This window comes from Ranitomeya imitator, chromosome 10 (genome assembly GCF_032444005.1).
Source record: "Ranitomeya imitator isolate aRanImi1 chromosome 10, aRanImi1.pri, whole genome shotgun sequence".
Taxonomy (NCBI): Eukaryota; Metazoa; Chordata; class Amphibia; order Anura; family Dendrobatidae; genus Ranitomeya; species Ranitomeya imitator.
Window position 1 is genome coordinate 39,557,602 of NC_091291.1, and position 19,542 is coordinate 39,577,143.

A 19,542-nucleotide genomic window follows, 5' to 3' on the forward strand; every position below is an offset into this window, starting at 1 on the left:
CAAACTTATTAATATTGGTGATCACCAAAAAACATTTTATTTTCCATTGGAACGCCTACATCTATTCCTAGTTTAAAAACGCTCGTTTGCTTTCTACTTACACCAAACATTTCCTAAGGTGGCTGACATATTGTGCCAACATTACACTTGCTCCTACTGTCTTTCAAGGAACCCCTGACCAATTATACAAACTCGGTTTGTTCCTCCTTGTCAGAATGAAATTATATATTTATCAGAAGTTTCTGATAAAAAATAGTCCATACTTTATTTTATAACATTGATTAATAACCATTCTGGGTCATAAACGTAAAAAAAAAAAACAGAGAGGTACAAAGATTGAAAAGTGAAAAAAACATAAGGAACCACAATCTAACCACAATTTTAAGTGCCAATATGGATACCAGGCAATTTGCGGGGTAATAGAAAAAATTGGAGTCAGGCTCAACAGGACTGGATTTTCCTTTTCTTTTTTTCAAAAAAAAATATGGTGCATACAAAAGAAAAATTTACATGGTCCAACCCCCTGCTCAAAGCAGGATTCACTAAATCATCCCAGACAGATGTCTGTCCGGCCTCTGTTTGAAAACTTCCATGGAAGGAGAACTCACCACCTCTTGTGGCAGCCTGCTCCACTCATTGATCACCCTATCTGTCAAAAAGTTTTTTCTAATATCTAATCTGTGGCTCCTCCCATTCAATTTCATCCCATTGCTTCTAGTGTTTCCTTGTGCAAATGAGAATAAAGATGATCCTTCTACAATGTGACAGTCCTTGAGATATTTGTAGACCGCTAATAAGTTTCCACTCAGTCTTCTTTTTTTGCATTCCCAATTTCTGTAAACGTTCCTCATAGGACACATTTTGCAGATCGGTCCCTTCTGGTCGCTCTGTTCCAGTTTGTTGATGTCTTTTTAAAATGTGGTGCCCAAAACTGGACACAGCATTCCAGATGAGGTCTGACCAAAGAGGAGTAGAGGGCAATAATAACTTTGCGTGATCTAGACTGTATGTTTCTGTTAATACATCCCAGAATTGCATTTGTCTTTTTTGCTGCCGCATCACACTGTTGACTCATGTTCAGTTTATGATTAATATACCCAAGTCTGTTTTACATGTGCTCTTGCTTAGCCCTATTCTTCCCATTCTGTATATGCTTTTTTAACTTTTATTGCCCAGATGTAGTACTTTGCATTTTTCCTTGTTAAAAACCATTCTGTTAGTTGCTGCCCACTGCTCCAGTTTATTTATATCTTTTTGAATTCTCTCTCTTCTCTAGTACTAGCTATCCCTCCTAGCTTTGTGTCATCAGCAAATTTAATTAGTGTACCCTCAATTTCTTCATCTAAATCATTGATAAAGATGTTGAACAATACAGGGCCCAGGACAGAACCCTGTTGTACCCCACTTGAGACATTCTTCCAACTGGATGTGCAGCCATTAACGACCACACTTTGGGTCCGATCACTAAGCCAGATATGAATCCACCTAACATTTGCCTTGTCCATTCCATACTTAGTCATTTTTTCAATAAAGATGGTGTGAGATAATTTGTCAAATGCTTTGCTGAAGTCAAGGTAAACTATATCTACAGCATTTCCCTGTTCCACCCAGTCAGTGATTCTGTCATAGAAGGAAATTAAGTTAGTCTAACATGACTTATTAGTTACAAACCCATGCTGACTCTGGTTAATCACTTCATTCTTATCCAGGTACTTACATACATGTTGTTATAATTTGTTCAAAGACCTTTCCTGGTATAGACATCAGACTCACCAGCCTATAGTTCTCTGGGTCCACCTTCTTCCCCTTTTTAAAGATAGGAATATCATTTGCTCTTCTCCAGCCTTCTGGGTCTTCTCCTGTTCTCCAAGAATTTTCAAAGATTATGGAGAGTGGTTCAAAAATTTCTTCTGCTATCTCCCTCAATACTCTGGGGTGCAATTCATCTGGACCTGGAGTCTTGAATTAATTTATGTTAGCTAATTGTTTCCTCACTATCACTATCTTTCTGTTTATAGATATCCTGGATTCTTCTACTCCTTTAATAGGGCAGTGAAGATCAGTTGATGTTACATTTCCTATCTGAGAGAAAACAGATGCAAAATAGGAATTTAAAAGTTTGGCCTTCACAACATGCTTTCTTACCATTTCATTGTTTGCATCCCATAAAAATCCTATAGCATCTTTGACTTTTTTTTTACTTTTGACATATCCCCAAAATCCTTTTTTACTGCTTTAGACGTCTCTTGCAAGCCTTAATTCATTGTCAGCTTTAGATAATCTGATTTGTGCCCTGCAGATTCTGCAGACAGCATTATATTCTTCTTTAGATATGCCTCCCTCTTTCCATTTGATAAACATTTCTTTCTTCCTTTTTAGCATGTGTTTAAGTTCGGTGTTCATCCATCCTGGTTTCATTAAATGCTTTGTGTTCTTCCCTCTTTTTGGAATTGTTAATGATTGTGCTTTGAGAACCTCATTTTTCAAGATTTCCCAACCTTCCTGGATATTTTTGTCCTTAAGGATATCCAGCCATTGGATCCCTCCGATTCTCTTTCTGAGTCCCTTAAAATCTGCCTTTCTGAAATCTAACCTTGAAGTCTGAGTCTTCACAGGTCTTCCTCCTCTAGTTATCCAAAATTCTAAAATAGCATAGTCGCTACCTCCTAGGGTCCCAGCCACTCTTACCTCCTCAACCATTTCCTCCCTGTTTATAAGGATTAGATCCAAGGTAGCAGATCCCCTTGTTTTCTCCCCTACCTTTTGGAAGATAAAGTTTTCAGCAAGAGAGGATAAGAATTTGCATGACCTGTTAGTTTTATCTGCGGGAGATTCCCAACAAATGTCTGGATATTTGAAATCTCCCATGACCACTATATCATATTGTTTGGAAAACTTGGCCATTTGATGCATAAAGAGTTCATCCATATCTTCAGCTTGTGCAGGTGGCCTGTAGTAAATGTCTATAATGGTGTCCTTTCCGTTGTTCGCTCCTTGTATTCTTACCCAAACAGTTTCCACAGAACTCCCAGTCTCTGAAGCTTCAATCTCTGTGCAGATATACGCTTTTCTAACATACAATGCGACGCCTCCTCCTCGTTTATCAAGTCTGTTTCTAGCAAATAAGTTGTATCCTTCTAGCCTTGTTTTCCAATCATGTGTATTGTCCCATCAAGTTTCCGTAATTTCAAATACATCATATTTCTTCTCCTGCGTTAGTAGTTCCAATTCTTCTTGTTTGTTGCCCATGCTTTGTGCATTTTGTATAGAAACATTTTACTTTGTGATTGGTTTCTCTTCCTCCAATATTTTTATTATTTAGATTTTTTAGTCTTTGTTCTTCCTTTCCACTTCTAAAAGCAGAGTTCTCAATAGTATTTGTCAGGTATAGTCTCATCCTATCATTGGGTTTCTAATCTTGTAACAGTATAGACCAGTGTTCCCTAACTCCAGTCCGTAAGAGCCACCAACAGGCCATGTTTTCAGGATTTCCTTTGTATTGCACTGGTGATGAAATTATAACCTATGCAATACTAAGAAAATCCTGAAAGTCATGTTGGTAGCTCTTGAGGACTGGAGTGGGGAGCGCTGCTGTAGACTGTAATGGAAAAAATTACTAGTGGCATGAAGTTTTAATTACAGATACAAAATAGTTTACAGTGTTTTGTATTAGTTTTGCATAGTTGACAAAATCAAATACTAAATGACGACGCAAAAGAAAAAAGGCTCAGCCGTGGTCCACTCAAACTGCACCAGTTCTCTAACTTTCAGAGACACAGACTTTATCCAAAGAGAACATATGGATAGGAAAGCCATGTGGTATTCATAACCGTGAATGAAAATGAATTTCCATGAGGATTAACGAGAAGGGATAATAAAGAATGAATCATTGACCTGAAATATTTCTGGTACAACATGTACAAATGAGTCACCACGATAGACATAAAACCGTATCAAATACTAGAAAGCGTGAAGGAAAACCACAATTATAAAAGGGCAAAAACAGCTCATAATCGGGGTAAGCGGAAAACAATGCACATTCCTCAACTACTGTTCATAAAATAGATTTATGGACTTGATGGAGGTCAGTAATAGCCTTCCTTCTGGCTACAAAAAAACATACAGTATTTTATGTTTTTTTTCTAAAATACAAAGTATAAAATATCTAAATGATTTCAATACAGGAAAGAAATATATCTTGGTACCGTGTTAGCCAGTAGATAGAAAAATATTTAGAATTGAGAGTCCAACCACTGAGGACTCTCAATTCTAAATGATTTCAATGAGTATTTTCTTATAAGTCTCGAATGAATGATTGGAATTGGGCTTGACAGCAATGTGTTGTCTCACACCACAATGCGACCAGATTCTCATCTTTGTGGTTTCCACCACCAAGGGGACTTTTGCCAGGAGCCGATGTCATGGGCAACCTGGAAAGGTGTAAATGGATTACAATGAGTTATTTAGTATGCAGGTTACCGAGCATGACCACAACTGCCCGATACCTGAACCTGGCCAGACGACATTTATGGATCTCCAATTTGCAAGGACCACAAAAGTAAGAATTTGTTGGTCAGGTATATTTTTGTAGAAGCCTTTGTCACTTTTGTCCTTGTGTTGTAATAATAGTGCAGCTTCATTCAAATAATTACCCGTATATACTCGAGTATAAGCTGACCCGAGTATAAGCCGACCCCCTAATTTTGCCACAAAAAACTGGGAAAACTTAATGACTGGAGTATAAGCCTAGGGTGGAAAATGCAGCAGCTATCGGTAAATGTCAAAAGTAAAAATAGATACCAATAAAAGTAAAATTAATTGAGACATTAGTAGGTTAAGTGTTTTTGAATATCCATATTGAATCAGGAGCCCCATATAATGCTCCATACAGTTTATGATGGGCTCCATAAGATGCTCCATATTAAAATATGCCCCATATAATCCTGCATAAAGGTTAATAATGGCCCCATAAGATGCTCCATAGACACATTTGCCCAATATAATGCTGCACAAATGTTGATTATGGCCCCATAAGATGCTCCATAAAGATATTTGCCCCATATAGTGCTGCACAAACCTTGATTATAGGCCCTATAAAAACACTTGCCCCATATAATGCTGCACAAACGTTATGGCCCCATAAGATGCTCCATACAGACATTTGTCCCATTATAGTTCTGCACAAACGTTATGGCCCCATAAGGTGCTCCATACAGACATTTGTCCCATTATAGTTCTGCACAAACGTTATGGCCCCATAAGATGCTCCATACAGACATTTGCCCCATTATAGCTCTGCACAAACGTTATGGCCCCATAAGATGCTCTATACAGACACTTGCCCCATTATATTGCTGCACAAACGTTATGGCCCCATAAGATGCTCTATACAGTCACTTGCCCCATTCAAGTGCTGCACAAACGTTATGGCCCCATAAGATGCTCCATACAGACATTTGCCCCATTATAGTGCTGCACAAACGTTATGGCCCCATAAGATGCTCTATACAGACACTTGCCCCATTATAGTGCTGCACAAACGTTATGGTCCCACAGGATGCTCCATACAGACACTTGCCCCATTATAGTGCTGCACAAATGTTATGGTCCCATAAGATGCTCCATACAGACATTTGCCCCATTATAGTGCTGCACAAACGTTATGGCCCCATAAGATGCTCCATACAGACACTTGCCCCATTATAGTGCTGCACAAATGTTATGGTCCCACAGGATGCTCCATACAGACACTTGCCCCATTATAGTGCTGCACAAATGTTATGGTCCCATAAGATGCTCCATACAGACATTTGCCCCATTATAATGCTGCACAAACGTTATGGCCCCATAAGATGCTCCATACAGACACTTGCCCCATTATAGTGCTGCACAAATGTTATGGTCCCACAGGATGCTCCATACAGACACTTGCCCCATTATAGTGCTGCACAAATGTTATGGTCCCACAGGATGCTCCATACAGACACTTGCCCCATTATAGTGCTGCACAAATGTTATGGTCCCATAAGATGCTCCATACAGACATTTGCCCCATTATAGTGCTGCACAAACGTTATGGCCCTATAAGATGCTCTATACAGACACTTGCCCCATTTGCTGTTGCTGCGATAAAAAAAAAATCACATACTCACCTCTCCGCCGCTCAGGCCCCCGGCACTTTCAATATTTACCTCACTTCGTTCTGGCGCCGCTCCATCTTCAGCACTGACGTTCAGGCAGAGGGCGCGCACTATAAGATGCTCTATACAGATACTTGCCCCATATAGTGCTGCACAAATGTTATGGCCCCATAAGATGCTCTATACAGACATTTGCCCCATTATAGTGCTGCACAAACGTTATGGCCCCATAAGATGCTCTATACAGATACTTGCCCCATATAGTGCTGCACAAACGTTATGGCCCCATAAGATGCTCTATACAGACATTTGCCCCATTATAGTGCTGCACAAACGTTATGGCCCCATAAGATGCTCCATACAGACATTTGCCCCATTATAGTGCTGCACAAACGTTATGGCCCCATAAGATGCTCTATACAGATACTTGCCCCATATAGTGCTGCACAAACGTTATGGCCCCATAAGATGCTCTATACAGACATTTGCCCCATTATAGTGCTGTACAAACGTTATGGCCACATAAGATGCTCCATACAGACACTTGCCCCATTATAGTGCTGTACAAACATTATGGCCCCATAAGATGCTCCATACAGACACTTGCCCCATATAGTGCTGCACAAACGTTATGACCCCATAAGATGCTCCATACAGACACTTGCCCCATTATAGTGATGCACAAACGTTATGACCCCATAAGATGCTCCATACAGACATTTGCCCCATTATAGTGCTGCACAAACGTTATGGCCCCATAAGATGCTCTATACAGATACTTGCCCCATATAGTGCTGCACAAACGTTATGGCCCCATAAGATGCTCTATACAGACATTTGCCCCATTATAGTGCTGTACAAACGTTATGGCCACATAAGATGCTCCATACAGACACTTGCCCCATTATAGTGCTGTACAAACATTATGGCCCCATAAGATGCTCCATACAGACACTTGCCCCATATAGTGCTGCACAAACGTTATGACCCCATAAGATGCTCCATACAGACACTTGCCCCATTATAGTGATGCACAAACGTTATGACCCCATAAGATGCTCTATACAGACACTTGCCCCATTTGCTGTTGCTGCGATAAAAAAAATCACATACTCACCTCTCCGTCGCTCAGGCCCCCGGCACTTTCAATATTTACCTCACTTCGTTCCGGCGCCGCTCCATCTTCAGCACTGACGTTCAGGCAGAGGGCGCGCACTAACTACGTCACCGCGCCCTCTGACCTGAGCGTCACTGCTGAAGACAGAGCGGCGGCTGGAACGAGGAGCAGGTGAATACCGCGCAGCGCTGCGCTCCCCTCCCCGTTATACTCACCTGCTCCTGGCGCTGTGCAGTCCCTGCTTCCCGGCACTGCAGCTTCTTCCTGTACTGAGTGGTCACCTTTACCGCTCATTACAGTAATGAATATGCGGCTCCACCCTTATGGGAGGTGGAGCCGCATATTCATTACTGTAATGAGCGGTACCATGTGACCGCTCACTACAGGAAGAAGCTGCCGGCTCCGGGGAAAAGACGTGCAGGGACCACGCCAGGAGCAGGTAAGTATAATTAGACAGCCCCCGCTCCCCCTTCCCTGCCGACCCCTGGGTATGACTCGAGTATAAGCCAAGAGGGGGACTTTCAGCCCCAAAAAATGGACTGAAAATCTCGGCTTATACTCGAGTATATATGGTACTTTTATCCTAGATATAACCCATAGAGAGGCATGGGAAAAAATCTAATTGCCTAAAATTCTTTTATAAACAACTCCTTTAACCCCTTAGTGACGGAGCCAAATTTTTGAAATCTGACCAGTGTCACTTCATGTGGTAATAACTCTGCAACGCTTCAACAAATCCCAGTGATTTTGAGATTGTTTTTTCGTGACACATTATACTATATGATAATGGTAAATTTAGGTCAATATGTTTTGTGTTTATTTATAAAAAAATATAAAATATTTGAGAAAAATGTTAAAAAATTAGCAAATTTTCAAATTTTGAATGATTATCCCTTTAATCCAGATGGTCATACCACAGCAAACCATTAATAAATAACATTTCCCTCATGTCGCCTTTACATCAGCACCATTTGTAAAACGTTATTTTATTTTGTTAGCATTTTAGGAAGATTAAAAATGTAGCAGCAATTTTTCATTTTTTCAAGGAAATTTACAAAATTTATTTTTTTAGGGACTTATCCATGTTTGAAGTGACTTTAGGGGTCTCATATATTGGGAAACTCCCAAACGTGATACCATTTTAAAAACAGCACCTCCTGACATATTGAAAACTGCAGTCAGGTAGTTTATTAACCCTTCAGGTGCTTTACAGGAATTAATGCGAAGTGGCATGACAGAAATGAAAATGTGTATTTTTACCACCTAAATGCCTCTAACTTCTGAACAGATTACTACAGCAATCGGACTCTAAGGCCGCGATTTGGTCATGAATTGCCATGGCAAACAACAGGACCACAAAATCAAGATCTGAGGGCACCAATTTGGTTAAATAGGAAGCCCTCACATTCTGTTAACCATATATAATGATGTAGTCACTATTGACAGCAGCATCTAAGGGGTTAAACAGAGTTGGACGGTGCAAACACTGATCGTGGCTGGTACAGCAAGTTGTCAGCTATAGTGGACAGCCGACAGCTGCTGGATTGTCACCTGTATGGGGAGGCTATTCTCTTATATCTCAGCTCAGTTAAAAGACATATTGGCTGTCATTGAGGGGTTAAGTACACTTAGAAGCTAGGGTTTGCTATTTTCATTTTCTGGGATGAGACAGAAATACATAAGCTTTTAACCTCTTGATGGATACTCCTTTTCTTAAATTAATTTCTAATAAAAAGAATAATTTTATGGATGGAAGGGCCAGAAAATCCTTTTTTTCTTCTTTGGTTCTACAATAGCTGAGCTTCACCAGCAGGAATTGACACCCATTCATCAACTTTCTGGTGTATCCCAAATACTACTGGCGTGGGGAGCTTCTTTATTTCTTTTTTTTTTGACTAGGTAAATGTGTCCTACATACCTATTGTCCAAAGATACGATATATGTATTACGCGTCCATCTGTTGTAAGTCTTTCTCTTAGAGGACATCTCTTAGAAATCATCTGAGGATTGAGATATTACAAGTATATTTTTATATCAAAGCAATAAAATAATGGTATTTCTCTACAGTACTTGACTAAACCGTACATACTGTATTAGCATGAGATTGATCGCACTGATTTTTTTCTTGAATAGAGTCATCACATCTTGTTATCTGCCTAAAACTAGGTTCAACGTCTAAGGGTACCGTCACACAGTGCCATTTTGATCGCTACGACGGTACGATTCGTGACGTTCCAGCGATATCCATACGATATCGCTGTGTCTGACACGCAGCAGCGATCAGGGACCCTGCTGAGAATCGTACGTCGTAGCAGATCGTTTGGAACATTCTTTCGTCGCTGGATCTCCTGCTGTCATCGCTGGATCGGTGTGTGTGACACCGATCCAGCGATGCGTTCACTTGTAACCAGGGTAAACATCGGGTTACTAAGCGCAGGGCCGCGCTTAGTAACTTGATGTTTACCCTGGTTACCATCCTAAAAGTAAAAAAAACAAACGCTTCATACTTACCTTCGGCTGTCTGTCCCCGGCGCTGTGCTTTCCGGCCGCTGTGCTCACAGCCAGAGCAGAGAAGCAGAGCGCCGGGGACAGACAGCCGAAGGTAAGTATGAAGCGTTTGTTTTTTTTACTTTTAGGATGGTAACCAGGGTAAACATCGGGTTACTAAGCGCGGCCCTGCGCTTAGTAACCCGATGTTTACCTTGGTTACCGGCATCGTTGGTCGCTGGAGAGCGGTCTGTGTGACAGCTCTCCAGCGACCACACAACGACTTACCAACGATCACGGCCAGGTCGTATCGCTGGTCGTGATCGTTGGTAAATCGTATAGTGTGACGGTACCCTAATACTAGGATGGGAAAACGGAGAAACTCTTTGTTGTTATTGTTTTGAATTTGAATTTTTTTGTCTTTTTTTATCTTACAGATGAACTGGGAAGGTGGACACAGGTGAGCATGTAAAGTGGTGGAAAGAGTTAAGCACAACCAGCCTGGGTCTTCCATCTCAAAACGTGCAGCCGTCCATGTTCATTTGTTTGACGATGGTCACACTTCGCTGGAGTTGCTTCCATCGCTGCTTTTGTCCATCATCCATCCTTGCAGCCATGAGCTCACAGGCTGCCCAACTGTCTTACCACTACAAATCTTTCTGTGGAGACTATGAAAGGGTGGAGACTGCACTTGAGAGGCTGGAGGCCAGTGGCTACTACTGGAGTACTCTCTCCGGTACCGAAGCCAAAAAGCTATTATCCGATCAACCTGTTGGATCTTTCCTTATCCGTGACTCTTCAGACCATCACCACCTGTTTACCCTCAGCCTTCGCACATCTGCTGGCATCACCAATCTACGTATTAAGCTAGAGGGCACTTCTTTCTACCTGGAGACAGTAGCAGGAGCAGAAAGTCCTCCAACATTTCCTTGTGTGGTGAAGCTGGTTGAACATTATATGCGCTTAACGGCAGCAGGAGAGTCTGACTCTAATCTGTGCTATATTGAAGGGAAAGAGCATCCTGTCCCTCTAATGCTTACACAGCCACTAAATTGTAAAGTGGTGTCTCTACAGTATTTATGCAAAAGGACAGTGGTGGCCAACATGCCTGCCGAAGCGTCTGGATCCAGCGGGAACTTGGAGGAACTTCCTGTTTCCAAGGTGCTTCGAAATGCCTTTCAAAACTAGAAAAACTGGAAAACATTTCAAGGAGAGACTATTAAAGTAACGTCATGACAGTCTCTTAAATAAAATACCTACAGGACCTTTGCTTCCATGTTTTCTTACGCTCGGTAGGAGGTCATACGGAAAAGGAAAAATTAGGGAAAAAAATGTTCAAAAACCACAAACAAACATCTTTCCAAGAAAAATTATCCTGGTGCAGAGAACAGGAGAATATTTCTTTATATAGAGAGATATGGCTTTTGCCTAGAAGGAACACTTGGCTGATATTCAAATGCCATGTCTTTTATGTTTTTTCGCATTTATTTCCTTACTTTATTAATTTATCAGCATCTCACAGACTCGTTAAAATAAGGGGCATGATGTCTGTAAAGGAACCATGTATGACCTTAGGCAAAATAACAAGTTACAAAGGCAACAGATAAACTATACCCTTGTTACTTTCAGATATTAAAATTATTGATTCATTTGACCATCCTGGTCTTGTCTGTTATTGTTGTTCGCGGCCCTATGTCTGTGTGCAATTGATTTGGTTCACTTAAAGGGGAGTTGTAACAAATTAAATCAGTTGAACATTCAAATAGGGAATTCGACAGAAATCAAACTTGTTTGGTCCGAAAGCAATGTGGCACAAATTAAGTTTTGAAATTGATGAAGTTTTCAACTAGAATGCAAATCATTTCCCACCCGACACCACCTTCAGTTCCCTGATTGTCACCTCAAGCCAACACTGTTCCAGGGGTATGACTGGCTGAAATCCAATAGTTACTAGAATTTTGACCTATAAATCCAGTGTAGCAGAACATCAACATATTGATCACCAATATCATATTTGGAAGTAGGCTCTACGTCTTAGGCTATGTGCACACATTCAGGATTTGGAGCAGAAAATTCTGCTGCAAATCCTGATGTGTTCGCTGCGTAAAATACATGCATTTTTTGCCGCATTTTTGTTGCATTATTTAATTGCACTAAGGTTGCGAACGTTTTCCTACTCATTAGTATGGGTGAAATCTGCAGCAAAAACGCTAAAAGAATTGACATTCTGTAGCTTTAAAGGAACCTGTCAGGTCCCCCTTGCCCTCAAACCCAGCAGCATTCACCTACGTAGGAACAAATTCCCTGCCTAACCAGACCTGCATAACATTATTGAGTAAAAACATGGTACAAAAAACATTTCTAATATCCCTGTTTGCTATGCTCATGAGGGTTATGACTAGTCGATGGGGCGTTAGTTTCCCCAGACTAGTCAGCCCTCTTTCCATGTTATCACTCCTATGTGGGCGTGATACCAAAATTTGCACAAGCGGCGTCATCACCGCTCATGCATTCCTTGCTACTGTACATTTGGTAAAACTTGAAGGTCGCTCTTTTATATAAGGAGATACATTATCACGAGTTACTAGGGGCCATAGCAGTCGCAAAAATCCCTTCAAAGCGAACCTCCTCTTTCGAGAAAAAAAAAATTACAATTCAGAATTCCGCAGTATAATCATTTTGTCAAAATCCTTTGAGGTGTTTTGCTGTTTTCCCACAGCACGGTCTTCCCAAGATCTGTGCCGCGGGCTGCACTAAACTAAGCTGTGCATTGCTCCCATTGTCAGTGCGGGAATTAGCGTCAAAAGATCTTTCAGCGCTCGCTCCCGCGTGGAAGACGGTAGATAAGAGCGAGGAGCAGGACGCTGAATAGTTTAGTGCAGGCTGCAGTACAGAACTCGGGCGGTCCGTGCTGTGAATAAATAGCAAAAAGCTCTAATAGACATGTTTAGAAAAATTGATGATACTGCAAAGCCCTGCATAATTTGCTTTCCGCATTCTTCCCATTAATTAATTAAGTTTTAGTGACTTTTAAAGTTCAATGATAAATAACAAAGGCCAGGCAAAGATCTGCAGTGCCACAAAGTGTACATACAGAAAAAAAACTGCCTGCAGTGCCGTATTGTGCCATACAGTTCTCATATCGTGCCAGAATATCTCCCACTGTGGCATACAATATGGGACAATGTTTGTATACGCCTGTATATGCAATGATTTTTTTCCATTTTCTATTTATTAAAATGTGCATATGTAGATTCAGACTGAAGGTAACAAAACCCCCGAACAGAGTAGCGCATGCAGCACTGATCAGTGATCACATCTTCTCCTACAATTCAAGATGCAGCAACAATTTGAAGAAGACACGGGAATGGTCAAAATGTCAAGCACTAAAACACTGTTGCTTTTTATCCCCTTACCCAGCACTGTGGTGAAATATAGTGTTTAATAAGAACCAGCATTAATCTGAAATTCTTCATGTGAGTGTGGTTGTTTCTCTACAGTCTACTTCTTGACCCTTCCAGTTCAACTAGCAGTCCCTCATCAACGCTGAGTCCCCGTTGGAAACAAAGAGTATGGAAACATGTGTGAAACAACCAAAATATGTGAAACCATAGATTCCTCAGAGTACCCCACTTTTACAATGATGACAGCTTTACACCCCCCTTGACAGGTTCATTAGGTGGTCACCTGGAATGACTTTCCAACAGTCTTGAAGGAGTCTCCACAGTTGCTGAGCACTTTTGTGGCTGCTCTGTCTTCAGTCTGTGGTCCAACTCATTCCAAACCACAAACATTGGGTTATGGCAGGGTGATTGTGGAGGTCATGTCATCTGACACAACACTCTATCCCTCTCTTCCTTGGTCATTTAGGTTTTACACAGCCTAGAAGTGTTTTAAGTCATTGTCCTGTTGCAACACAAAAGATGGTCCTACTTAGCGCAAACCGAAAAGGGATAGCAAGTCGCTGCAAAATTCTATGGTAGTCATGCTGGGTAAGTGTGTCAGGAATTTGGAATAAATCTTCAACCGTGTTATTGGCAAACCACCTCACACCATCATACCTCGCCCTCCATACTTCATGGCGGGCACCAAACGTGAAGAAACTATCCACTTACCTTTACTGCATCATGGCGTCTGGTACCAAAAATCTAAAATTTTTAATCATCAGACCACAGAACAGATTTCTACTGAACTAATGTCCAGTCGTTGTGTTGTTTGGCCCGAACAAGTGTCTTCTTCTTGTTTGCAGTCCTTAGTAGTGGCTTCTTGGCAGCAATTCAACCACAGAGGCCTGATTCTCGCAGTCTCCTCCACGCCATTGAGCTTAAAGGGAACCTGTCACCCCGTTTTTTCAGTAGGAGATAAAAATACCGTTAAATAGGGCCTGAGCTGTGCTTTACAATAGGGTATTTTTTGTCCCCTGATTCCCTACCTATGCTGCCGAAATACCTTACAAAAGTGGCCTTTTTCGCCTGTCAATCAGGCTGGTCAGGTCAGATGGGCGTGGTCACAGCGCTGTTTCTCCCCCACATCTTGCTTATGTTACCGTTGGTGGCGTAGTGCTTCTCGCATGCGCAAGTGCCGAATGCACTGCGCAGCTGTAGAAAAAGAGCGCGCTCGCCGCTATTCAGCGGTTTCTCGGTGGGCGCGGCCATCTTCCTGAGGCTGCTGAGATTCGAACTCAGCTTCAGGAAAATGGCCGCCGCGATGTCCATCTGCGCACGCGCGGCATCCCGCGGCCATTTTCCTGAAGCTCCGGGAAGCAGGAGACTCCATCTGCGCACGCGCGGCCTCAGGAAGATGGCCGCGCCCACCGAGAAACCGCTGAATAGCGGCGAGCGCGCTCTTTTTTAAAAGCTGCGCAGTGCATTCGGCACTTGCGCATGCAAGAAGCACTACGCCACCAACGGGAACATAAGCAAGATGTGGGGGAGAAACAGCTCTGTGACCACGCCCATCTGACCTGACCAGCCTGATTGACAGGCGAAAAAAGCCACTTTTGTAAGGTATTTCGGCAGCATAGGTAGGGAATCAAGGGACAAAAAATACCCTATTGTAAAGCACAGCTCAGGCCCTATTTAACGGTATTTTTATCTCCTACTGAAAAAAACGGGGTGACAGGTTCCCTTTAAGATGTTTCGGCTACTTGATGTCATCCCATGATTTTTGAGGACTGTTACCTGAAGAGCCGTAATTTAGTACTTTCTGAGGCTTGTAATACTGATGAACTTAATGGAGGTGATTTATTAAGGTTCTTATGCCAGAAATCTAGCGTAAACTCCTTAATAAGTTGCAATATTTTTGTGCAACTCGGCAATTCCGCAAAAATATTGAGACTTTTCGAGTTTACACACCAGTCTCTGCCAACTATGGCAATATCGGCATCGTGTGGTCGAGACATGACATAGCCCCAACTGCCCGTCAAATTTATTACAAGTTACACCCCTAGTGGCATAGTTTGTTCCAGAAAATATTTTCTAGCGACAGCACACGGTAAGTATCAGACTCCAGTCTTAATGAATCGCCCTCATTATCTTCAGCGGGGCATATTTGGCACAATTACCAGGTATGTACAGGGGAGTTGCTCGACACTAGAAATGCCTAGGTCATATAAGGGGAAGGGGTTCTCTAGCAGTCAAAAGTGTATACCCACGATACATGCATAGGTCCATAGCCACACGGAATTGTGCAGGAGACGATTATACTGCGTATCTTCTACTTCAAATTCATTAAAAAACACAAGCCATTTAATGTCTCATCGTTTTAGACATGTTTTATGCACTAGTATCTACAAGCTCCATAAATTCGGAACATTTATGTTATAGGAACATTACGATTTTTGCTAACATATTAAATTATATTTAATCTACTAATGGGCTAAATTGGATAAAGACACACATTAAAATCCGTACAAATAAATTGCTGCTTCCTCAATTTTAGATTAATGCCGTCAGTTTGTAATTTGTCTACTGCAGATTTTACTTTCGAACTGTAGTATAAAATAATAGAGCATATCTGTATCAGGGACCTAGAAATATCAGCTGTGGCCAGAAGCAGCTGCAACCAATCCGGGCACCTACCCACCATATCAGTGTCTTCCTTTGAGCTTCCTTAGGTCTCCACTTTACACCCTCTAGACCTGCAGCCCTGAAATGAATGCTTGTCTAGTCTCCTGATATTTGATTGGTTTGGACATTTTTACCGTTTTAATACATTCTGGATATAAAGCAACCACATTGTCACAACAACATATGGGTTGACTGCCAAAAGGTGAAAACCGCTAACAGTAGCCTTTACAGTATTACATTATTAGTATTACTATTAGTAGTACATTATTTGCCCAACAAGCTCACCACAAATCCCAAATGACATATAAATCTGTTTTGTTATGCATAGTTAGGCCCAGTGTACACAACGTGGGCATTTCGGCCTACAAATACCCAAAGTACTGTGTGGGGTATCACATCACAGACAAAGGTATGCTTTTTCTCTGTTGTCTGTCATATGGATACGGTAAAATATGGTTCTTTGTGGGTTTTAAAAATAGGACAATTCTGTAGATGCACAGAGAGACAGTACTTGGCCCATCTGCAAAAACGAACAAAGTGGACGGTGAGCACTGGCATTGTTATAACCCTTTATCATGTAAGTGTCCGGGCTCTGCTCCCTTCACCATGGTTCACTGAACTTTGCTGTGCTCTACATTGGGCTTGCAAGTGGCCTGGCATGCTCCTATGTGATCGTCTGCCTAGGCCTATATAAAGCTCACCAAGACACATACCTGTGTCTTGGTATTAAGACTCTAGTGTTTAGTGAGCTCCACCATTTGTGCTTCTACACGCTCATTAAGCAACTATCCTTGCTTTGATCCTCTGCACCTTTCCTACTGACCTGAGTTTCCTGCATATGCCAAATCCTTGTTTCCCACGTGATTTACCTGCCTGCTGCACCAACCTCGATGGCCCATGTGCCGACCTAGAGTAGGATCCACCTCACTAGGTGAGCCGAAACAGTAAGTGTTGCAGTGGAGGTTTCAGTGTGGTCCTCTGCAGGAGAGTATGTCTAAGCAATATGGGGTCAAAAAAGAGAAATCCTCCAGTATGAGGGACATGGAGGCGTCTGTTGAGATTTTACCAAAAAAGGAATTATGCACTAAAGGGTATGCAGATAAAGAATAATGTCCCTAGGTCCAGCAGGGTCTGCGTTTTTGAACCAGACAATTCTAAATATGTCTTTGATTATTGTCAAATAATGACAGGGCAAGAAAAAAAAGGTGTGATAGATTAGATAGATCAGCCATTACAAGAGACCTGTAAAGCTCTCCATACATATTAGAGAAATTCCGGCCAAACCCGCCGATATTGATGGATTCGGCCAACATGTCTAATGTGCTTGAGGCCTCCAACAGATGATTGTCGGGGAGATAAGGTTCCGGTATGTCTGATTTCGGACTTCTAATCAATTCGTTCTTGAAGAGATAAGCCAGCGCCAGAGATGTCTGTCAGTGGCTCTTTCATACAGTAGAGAACAAATAAGTGCTCAACCATGCAAGTGCACTTGTGTATGCGAGGGTCAGGCAGATTTTTGTCGGCTGAACCATCGTTCGGCTGAAGCTACCTAAAGTATATGGGGGATTTAGATGGTGGGAATTTGAATGAAAGGACATACAAACAATACAATGACAGCTGAAGTCTGCTAAATGCTCTCATTCATGAAAGGCGGTCTTGGATGTCATGAATAGGAGGCCCCCTAAGACATTCATATGCCATAATAAGGTGGCACTGATGAGACAATCACTTTTACTATTATCAGAAGTGTGTTCTTAAAAAGAAGTTTCTGAGTTGAGGAAACCCTCATACTTTCCAACATTTGATTACCCAAAATCGAGACATTTCAGCCCCTGTTCCACAAATCGGAAAACACGGGAATCCCCAAAATATCTACTTTGGGACAATCTTATAGATTGGCGATTGCAGGATTTTCCTGGTAAAATTATGGTTGTAGGCAAGTATATTATTTTAGCCTATGCCTTATCCCCACAATCTGCCCTGGGTACATTGCAAGATAAACTAAGGGAAATTGGCGGGACTTATACCATACACTGATCCATCCAAATTCATGGGATTTCGGTAAAGAGATGAATCGTATGTCTGAACTTCACACATGTAGGTAATAAATCTCTATAAATAGATGTGGATAATAGAAACCCAGGTAGAAGATGGAAAGTGATTCTGAATGGATCCACACTCTGATAATATTGAAAGCGTCTTCAACTATGAGATGATCTAGAGTAGCTTAACGTATTCCCAGGAGAATCATAACTGAAATGTTAAATTTGTTTGGTATCTATCCCAGATGCCCTTTAACCTTGAGGAATATTGATGTTTAAATGGGTTCAAAGGGCACTAGGCAGGCAACACGAGTTATTAGTCGCAATATATTGCTAGGCATCAATGAAGACTTTACATCCTCTAAAAAGCTTGTGCTCCCCTTCCCCTCACATAATAAGAGCGGCTAATCCAGCGGACAGGAAGAGGAGCCCATTGATCCAAGAACATGCAGAGTGGATGTAATGGTTGATGCTTCAGTCAGTGATTTTAAACTGATGGAATTGTGTAATGCGCATTATTATTTTCTCTATACCAAGAACATTCAATACATTTTATTTTTATTGCCTGACCTACATCTAATGTAGATGCCATTTTGATGAGAGCAGTCTTTTTTGAGGTTTTCTTTTGCATGTATAATGCATACACATTAATATATTGATTTGTGAGTGGTGTTGAGCAAAAAGAACCCTTCATCAGCCGCCAACTTGGTGGTACATGGCAGTCGGACCAGTGCCCTTCAAACCTCCTCTTACCTGCAGCCCTGATGGCTGTTTTTATAAGTTGGCTTGGCACAACATCATCAATGTGGAGTGATGTTGGCACGACATCATGTCAAACCAACTCATCAAACAATTAGCCAGGCACTAAAGCATGCAGGAGAAGGTTTGTATGGTTAGGGTTCAGTTGTAATGGACTACCAAGGTGGCCGCTTTACCAAGATCCTGCAAATCTTTTTGTTCAACTCCAGTTGCAAAGTGTATACACAATGATAAGTTCTGGTAATAATCATAGAAGCCAACACGGAAAGGCAGCACCAAATCAGATTTAAAAACTAGAGTCAGCATCAAACCAGATTCAAACACAAAATAAGCACCAACCCAGATTCAAACACTGAAGCCAGCACCAAACTAGGTTCCAAGTGGAGCAAGGTGGTTTTATGTATGGTAGGAAGGGTTCATATCACACATGTGATGGGCAGGATGTTTGTCCATGCTGTTCTTGACCTGGCATCTTTTACTTTTTTATGACTATTTTTACCCCAAAAATGGGTCTAGTTTTTGGGCATGTACGCTTTCTTACTGCTGTGCCTTAACAGAATTGCCTTCTTTTGATAATGGAAGAAATAGTGGAAAAAAACAGCAACAGCAAAAAAAAAAATGTATATATAAAACATCACATTTATTTGGAAATGGCTAAAAACAAAGAACAAATGAAGATAGTATAAAATAACATGATGGACACTGGGTCTACATGTTTTGAGCCTGGGATCAGGAGCCAGCCTGATCTCTACGTGCACCACGCCCTGCCACAATATATCTTCTACAGCGGAGAGCTGATAAACTGTTTGTTTTTCTCTTCTTTTGATAATACCTACTTCTTGACAGGGTTCATTGACAATAAGCAAATCATAAAGTTTCCCCCTTCTTGGACCTTTAGCAATCAGTTCTAATCTGTGGGAGCATCCGGC

At 41.5% G+C, this 19,542-nt stretch overlaps 1 protein-coding gene across 4 annotated transcripts in view; it reads left to right on the forward strand.

Moving 5' to 3' along the window:
* LOC138650993 (suppressor of cytokine signaling 3-like) overlaps positions 1 to 11,398 on the forward strand; it is a 154,950-nt gene extending 143,552 nt beyond the window's left edge. For all 4 annotated transcript variants that reach the window (XM_069740897.1, XM_069740896.1, XM_069740898.1 and 1 more), the window contains one exon: positions 10,182 to 11,398. In XM_069740897.1, coding sequence (XP_069596998.1) covers positions 10,279 to 10,932 — 654 coding nt within the window. In that variant the 5' untranslated portion in view covers positions 10,182 to 10,278 and the 3' untranslated portion in view covers positions 10,933 to 11,398. The remainder of the gene's footprint in view (positions 1 to 10,181) is intronic.
* The last annotated feature ends 8,144 nt before the right edge of the window (positions 11,399 to 19,542 follow it).